The sequence below is a fragment of the Camelus bactrianus genome, chromosome 16, assembly GCF_048773025.1.
Source record: "Camelus bactrianus isolate YW-2024 breed Bactrian camel chromosome 16, ASM4877302v1, whole genome shotgun sequence".
Lineage (NCBI taxonomy): Eukaryota > Metazoa > Chordata > Mammalia > Artiodactyla > Camelidae > Camelus > Camelus bactrianus.
The window spans coordinates 11097027-11104983 of record NC_133554.1 but is presented as its reverse complement, the minus strand read 5'-3'; the positions used below and the strand labels follow the sequence as shown (position 1 = coordinate 11104983).

General features: G+C 39.3%; 1 protein-coding gene across 1 annotated transcript; it reads right to left on the bottom strand.

Moving 5' to 3' along the window:
* Positions 1–1500: 1500 nt before the first annotated feature.
* On the bottom strand, positions 1501–2451 carry LOC105065192 (olfactory receptor-like protein DTMT). Its single transcript, XM_010950251.2, has one exon. The coding sequence runs from the start codon at positions 2449–2451 to the stop codon at positions 1501–1503; it is 951 nt and encodes a 316-aa protein (XP_010948553.1).
* Positions 2452–7957: the final 5506 nt, after the last annotated feature.

Sequence of the window (7957 nt, the reverse complement as noted above, 5' to 3'; positions counted from 1 at the left end):
TTGCAAGGGGTCACAGCAGATTGTGAGGTGGTGAAATTATTCCAGAATTGGATTTGGGTGAAGATTGTATGGATGCTTATAAGTGTCAAAATTCACTGAACTGTGCATTTTAAATGGGCACATTTTCTTGTATGTAAACTATACTTCAAGAAAATTGAAATGTACATGCGTGCTCCTATTCCCACATCCTTGCTATTATTATAGGAAGTCAATCATTTATACATTTGTCATTTCTGCAGTAATTCAATTATCACTTGTTTTTTTCAGCTTGCTTTTTCCTGGTTAGCACTGAAGTTGAACATCTTTTCACAAGATATAGAATAAAGGACAAGCACAGACATGGCAGAAGGTAAAGAGTTCAATGTTATGCACATTGAGATCGAACTGCTCATAGAACCTCAAGTGGAGATGTCCACTGAGAAGATGAGAATAACAGCTGAGAGCTCTGGAGAAAGATCTGGACTTCAGATAGAAATGTGGAGGTCACCAGAATATATGAGAGAATTAAAGTGGTGAGTTTGGATGCCACAAATGAATCAATGTTGGAAATCTAGTCCATGCCATAAATGGAGCTAAGAGTTTTCCTTTCTTTCTTTTTTGAACAGCTGCTCCCCTTCTTTCTGAAGTGGAAGAAAAAGAAGACACCACAGAATCACATAGTCCAGGATATTATACAGAATCAACAGCTGATACACTATATGACTTAGCAAGTAACTGAATGTCGTATTTTTCAGCCAGTAAAATAGTGATCAATCTTTTCTACTTTCTTAGAATTGTCATGAAAGTAGAATAAAAACATAGGTACAGAGTTCTTTATAAAGTCCAAAATACCAGACAGAAGAGAGACATCTGAACCTGTTTGCAAGATTCTAGCTTTTTTTCCCTTTCCTAGGGAAAGAAACAAATTCTAGGGCTCCTGGGTATTACTTATTCCCAGCTAAAACCAAAATACACTTTTGTAGAAAAGGGGTTAGAAAAATCCATTTCAGGTCAGGCCACATCAGCAAACATATATAGACATAAAAATGAATCAGAGGGAAAAAAAGTTAAGATACAAAATGATGTGAAACTTGTGCAAGAAGAGAGTAGGAGACATTTAGAGTGAGGTTGGGAGGATGAGAAGATTGGCTCTTGTTTAGCATTGACCTAAGAGTATAGAGAATTATTTTAAAATAATACCACAATCAAAGCAGAGTTCTGGCTTAAAAAAAAAATCTCCTGTATTAAATTAGTTTAAGCATGCAAGGCATGAAGATAATTTAAAGTAACAAATTTTAAAATACACTTTTCCAGGGTCCCCTAGGAAAAACAAAGAGGAAGGCCTAGCTAGAAAGTCACCAAGACCCCCTTCCCTAGTTCAACTATGCAACTACATTTTACATATTGAACAATTATGTCCTGTGTCATTTTAACAAAAGTTTCCATGGTGAGGAGACAATCTGGACTCATATTCCAATATTAATATATCTACTAGATAAAATTTTGTAGAAATCCCAAGCTTTACCACGGCAGAGAGAAGTGAATTTTCTTTTTGCAAAAGACTCTTCCCAGGGCTCCCTTCATGTCTCTGTTCCTCAGGCTGTAGATGAAGGGGTTCAGCATGGGGGTCACCACAGTGTACATCATAGACATGACAGTCTCCTTAACAGTAGAATTACTAGCTGATGGGCATAAGTAGAGACCAATGATTGTCCCATAAAACAGGGACACCACAGAGAGGTGGGAGCCACAGGTGGAGAAAACTTTGCAGATGGCCCTGGCAGAAGGAACCTTGAGGATGGAGGAGATAATTTGTGCATAGGACATGATGATGAGTAAGAACGGGATGATGATGATGAGTCCACCAATAACAAATATCACCAACTCATTAACTCGAGTGTCAGAGCAGGACAGCTTCAGAAGAGCAGACATATCACAGAAAAAGTGGGGGATCACGTTGTCCACACAAAAAGATAATCTGGCCATGAGCAGGGTGTGTAACATGGCATGGAACGTGGTCAGCACCCAGGGCAGCACCACCAGGGACAGACAGAGCTTGGGGCTCATGATGGTGGTGTAGTGCAGGGGGAAGCAGATGGCCACATAGCGGTCATAGGCCATGGACACAAGGAGGAAGTCTGCCAGGTCTGCAAAAAACAGGAAGAAGTACATTTGGGTCAAGCAGCCAGCATAGGGGATGGATGGGAATTCGCTCTGCATGTTCTGCAGCAATTTGGGCATTGTGACAGAGGAGAAGCAGAGGTCAGAGAAAGACAAATTGCCGAGAAACAAATACATGGATGTGTGGAGATGGGAGTCCAGGCAAATAAGGAGGATGATGAGAAGGTTCCCCAGGACAGTGGTAACATACATGGTCAGGAACAGGGCATAGAGCAGGTTTTGCTGCTCTGACTCGATGGGCAGGCCCAGGAGGAGGAACTCTGAGACAACAGTTTGATTCTTTCCTGTCATGCTCTAACTCCAGTATCTTTAGGAAGAAATAATAGTGTCCATGAAAACTTGAATTTAAAAATGAACGTATTTCAATGATGCATAGTCTGTTAGATGCTTTGCAAAAATACTTGATCTCACTCTCATCACAGTAATGTTAATCGCTATAGTACTCCAAATCTCTATCATCAGAATCTCTATGATGGGAAATGATTTACTTTCTTTAATTCTCTTTTAACATGGAACAATATTCCAACTATTCTAAAACATTCTTGTCCCTTAGCTTCTGAGACACATATTATATTGGTTTTCCTCATACCTGGACAGACATCACGAATAACTGCAATTAGCTTGTTTTGTCAATATCTTCAAGTTGATGTTCAAGGCTTTTTCCTAAACACTGATCTCCTATAATTCTACATACACCACCAAGAAAAACTCATCTACTCCAATGGCTTTGATTCCCATTTAAATCTCAGTGCAGATGTTTCTCTAACCTATAAAAGAGTATACTCAATTGTTTAATGATTATCTTTCTTTCAAAGTATCACATACATTTTCAGCTAAACAGGTCTCAAAAGAAATTCTTGATCTCCCCTGCCCCTCTGTCAATTCCCTCCTCCTCTAATCTCCCGTATGTCAGAAAAAAAGAGCTCCAGGTGCTGCAGTCAAAAACCTGAGAGTTTTCTTTCATTCCCTCCTTTCTCTCATTAACATCCAATCTGTCAACAAGATCTATAAATTGTCTTTCCCATTCATCCACTCTTCATCTACATTGTCACTGCCTTAGATAAGGCTGACATCGTATCTTGTCTGCACAATTGGGACAACTTAATTCACGTCCCTGCTTCCATGCTTGAATACCTTCTATGTCAATGTTCCTCATCACACTAGGCATTCTGAGATGAAGAACTGATGACCATTCTCCATAAAGTCTTCATGGATTCTCATCGATCTTAACATAGTGGCAAATTCCTTAAAGGCAGATTCCTTTCAAAAGGTGATTCATGACCTGACCTTTGCCTAGCTCTATAGCTTCACCTGGCCCCACAACTACACTCACATTCCACTCTCCAGCAGAGCTGGACTTAAATGCAACAATCCTGCTCTGGCATTTTGCACCTGCACTATCCCTCCCAGCTAGCATTTTCTTCCTCTGCTCCCTTTTCAAGTGGCTTGCCTCTGTTTACCCTTCACATATATTACATGTCGCCTACCTAGCAAACCTTCCCTGTCTCCCCAGACTGATGAGAACCCACTGCTATGTTTCCAAGCATCCTGTACTTGTCCCCACAGCACTCCATGCCAATGAGATTATTTCTTTATAGCTGTCTTCCCTACCAGATTATAATATCCATGTAGGAGAGGCCATGTCTGCCTTCACAACTGCAGCAGAACCAGCACCTGGCACAGTGCCTGGATGTAGGTGCTGTTTCATAAATATTGGTTGTGCTTCAGGCTGAGACATGCATGCCTCCAACTTTAAAAGCAACAAAACTCTTTTCAAGTTAGAATCACTACTTCTACTAAATACTCCCAGAACAAGAACTCACTAGCCTCAACCACTTACCACTGACGTTGACTTTTTTTTTTTTACAAAATTTATGGGTACAATTTTGTCCCCATAGAATATGTTATGGTATCTAAAACACACTACAATTTCACTAATACAGATGACAGAAATAATAGAGATACATGCAAGTATGTAGATAGATAGAGTTCTCGATATAGATACAATCCCCTATTGGATCTGCTTCTCTGGAGAGTCCTAATACTCCTCAGTGTATCTCAAAGCTGACAAAGCACACGAGAGCATTAAGAGAAGTGGGAATCTCCTGCATTAAAGACATAACTGAATCCAACTGCTGGGATTTTCACCCCTTGGTACAGATTGATCCACACCAACAGGTTTTACACACGGACTTAGGTACTGGTATCACTGGGGAGAAATATCTAGGGAAAACATCATACATCTGATTGCACAGAATTTCGTTTCCCTGGTAAAAAAAAAAAAAAAAAAAAAAAAGGTGACTCTTGTGTCAAGAGTATGAGTGAGATCACAGACCAGAGACAGCACTTAAGGATGCTGCCACTGATGATGCAATGAGGTTCTCACCTTCTTCATCTGTTAAGTCAGGAGTTCTCAGTCTGGACTGCACTTAAGAATCACCTAGGGCAGTGCTTCTAAAATGTAATGTCTATGCAAATCACCTTGAAGTTCTGGTTTAACACTATTTCTGACTCAGCAGGCCCTCCTCTACATTGTAAATTAGCACCCAGGTAATGCCCATGGTATAGTCCATGGACTACACAGTGAGTGGCAAGGACACATGATGCTTTTAAAAGTAAAGATTACTGGACCTGTCAGATACATTTTATCACAATCTTTAAGAGGAAGTCTGTACAAAGGTTTTAAAGCTCCAAGATAATTCTAAAATAAAACAAGTGTTCAGAAAACTGTTGCATTAATGCCTATCTCAAGAGCTGTTATTTTGTTGAAATTATGCACATTGTGAAATATCTTATATAGTAAGTAATATTGATAAGTGCTATCACTAATAAAAGGATTGTAACTGGTGAACATTAATAAAAATATTTCTCAAATGTGGAGAAATTGTGGGAGGCAGAGACATGGAGAAGAGGAAGTTTATCAAACCTGAAAAACTTCTGCAGAACATCATACAACCTGGGAAACCAAGACCCTCAGGTGGGAAGGATCCTAAAAGACCAGCTCGTTGACCCTCTGGGCAACTTACCCAGTGTGTCTGAGGGAGACTCCAGGACGCTGACCTGAGATCCTGCTCCCCTTTATTCACTAACACATGTGAATAAACAGCCTCTGTAGTCATCACCTGCGTCTGCAAAATCCCTTCTCATATCTACAATTTTGCACATCCCTGGGCCAAAGGGCCCTAAATCACAAAGGAGTCTAGATCCTGGAGGAACTCATTAAAGACAAAGCATTACCCAAGGCCTCTCTGGGACAAATGCTCTCAGGGTCCCAGAGCAGTGACTGATTTTAGTCACTGATCATACCTGACTACTTTGAGGAGAGGTGAGGATGGAGAAAAGCTCATGTATCAAAACTTAATCACTGTCTGTGTAGGCAGTGAACAGTAGACCTGTGTGGTTGGAACCTACGCTTTGGGAGGTAAAGGAGGATGGCTTAAGAAGCCATAAAAAGAAGCAGGGAACAGACTGTGAATATACTAAAATATCTGAGGAGTGCAGCAGGCTTTATTCTGTGGGCAAAAAGAAGCCATCAGTGCTTTGAGCAAAGTGCCAATAAAGACACATAATTTTGGAATAATTCTCAAGGTGGCAGAATCTCTCAGTACAACCCAACTTCTCATAAACATACCCAAGGAGAGAAATACCACCTGCAGCTAACAAGGGGTAGATACCTATGACACCGCCACATGCAGATATACTGAAAGTACTGGAATAAGAGAAAAGATAAAGTCTCCCTGATCATGTTCAGTTCTTCCTCAAGTCAAGATAGAAAACGAAACCTAGTATGAATCCCACTGAGGTGTTTCTACCTTCTTACTTCCGTGGGAAAACATTAGTAGCACCTGCCATCACCGTCATCTTTAGTACTTTCCATATGTGTCAGAATACTTCCTGCTTTCCAGCTCTTCCATATGCTATAGTAGACCAAGGCCATAGTTAACTTTTACAACATCTTCTTTCACTATTCGTTTCATGTTCTCCTTGGCCATCATCTCAGCTGTATGGGATTCTTACATGGTCGCATAATGCAAACCTTCCTTCCTAGGTAATCAGCATTCTCTTTGGTCTTGCTTTACCGAGTTGTTATAGTTTTGTTAACACTTGTTTTTAGACATGAAAAACTAAGTGGTACTCAAAGAATTCCTCAGAATTTCAGACATGGTACTCTCTACTCCAGCTATGGAGCAAACCAGTTTTTCCTTGCTAATCTATAGCACCACCCCAGGCTCAATGGTAATGCTACCCTTTGTATAGGGGTTCACATCGGAACCCACAAAATGTCCAGGTGGTAGGCTCCACTTCCAATTCAATGAAACCATTGTGACATCCCCTGGTAGAAGCACTGCCCCCTTGAGAACCATATGAGGAGACACTTCTTGTGCCCCTTTTCAGTTCTCTCAGCCTCATCTTTTACTCTAGTCATAAAGCCATAGCCAGCTCTGCACTGACTTTAACTAGTTTTAGTACATGCAACTTGACGGCACCTCACCTCAGTTCTACTCCACATGGTCTTCAGTCCCTGCCCTAGGACTTTTCTGACTCCACAAAACAGGATGTTATAGGAAACGTTCTCAATATGCATACAAATATTCTGGTGTATGATTCATTAAGAGTGAATTGTTTTTGAGACTGTCAGGTATGCATTGAAGGTTTTCTGTTCACATGGAAATCCAATTTTTCCAGCATCATTGGTTGAAAAGACTACTTTCCACCAAGCTGTCTTTGCACTTTGTCAATGATCAATGGACATGAATCTATTTTGGACTCTATCTGATAATCTGTACTCTCTGTCTTGATCTATACTTCTCTCATTTCTCTAATACCACAATTTTCTAATTATTTTTAACTATAGTAAACACCTTAAATTTTTTTGCTCCCTGTATGTATTTTACAATCATATTGTCAATTTGTACTACCAAAAAGTCCTTCTGGAATTTAACTGAAATTGTTTTAAATCCCTAGATCAATTTCAGAAGAGTCAACATCTTAACAATATTGACTCTTCCAACCCATGAACATGTTATATCTATCAATTTCTTCAGATTTCTATGAGTTCTTTAGTCACTGTTTCCTAATTTTCAACATAACATATTTTGTGAATTAAATGGTTGGGTCTATTGTAAATGGTACTTTAAAAATGCAATGTGGAAAGTACAGTCTCCTCAATAAAGCCAGACAGCCACATGCAAAAGAATGAAACTCAACCACTATCTTACACAATATACAAAAATTAACTCAGGTGGATTAATGACTCAAACATGAGACTTGAAACCATAAAATTCCTAGAAAAAATATAGGCAGAAAAGCTCCTTGACATACGTCTTGGAATGATTCTTTGATTTAACAAAAAAAAAAAAATAAACAGATGGAACTACATCAAACTAAAAAGCTGCTACATAGCAATGGAATTCATCAACAAAATGAAAAGACAAAGTACTGAATGAAATATTTTCAAATCATATACCTGATAAGAGGTAAATATCAAAAACATATTAAGAACTCATACAACTCAACAGCAAAAAGACACAATGTGACTTAAAAATGGCAGAGGATTTGAATAGATTTTTCCAAAGACAGATAGATGGTCAACAGGTACACTAAAAGATACTCAATATCACTAATAATCACAGAAAAGCATGTCAGAACCAAAAGGAAATACCACTTCATACATGTTAGAATGGCTATTACCATAAAGACAAAAAATAAACAAGTGTTGGTGAGGATGTGGAAAAAAGAGAACACTGTGCACTATTGGTGGGAATGAAAATTGGTGTAGCCACTATGCACAACAATA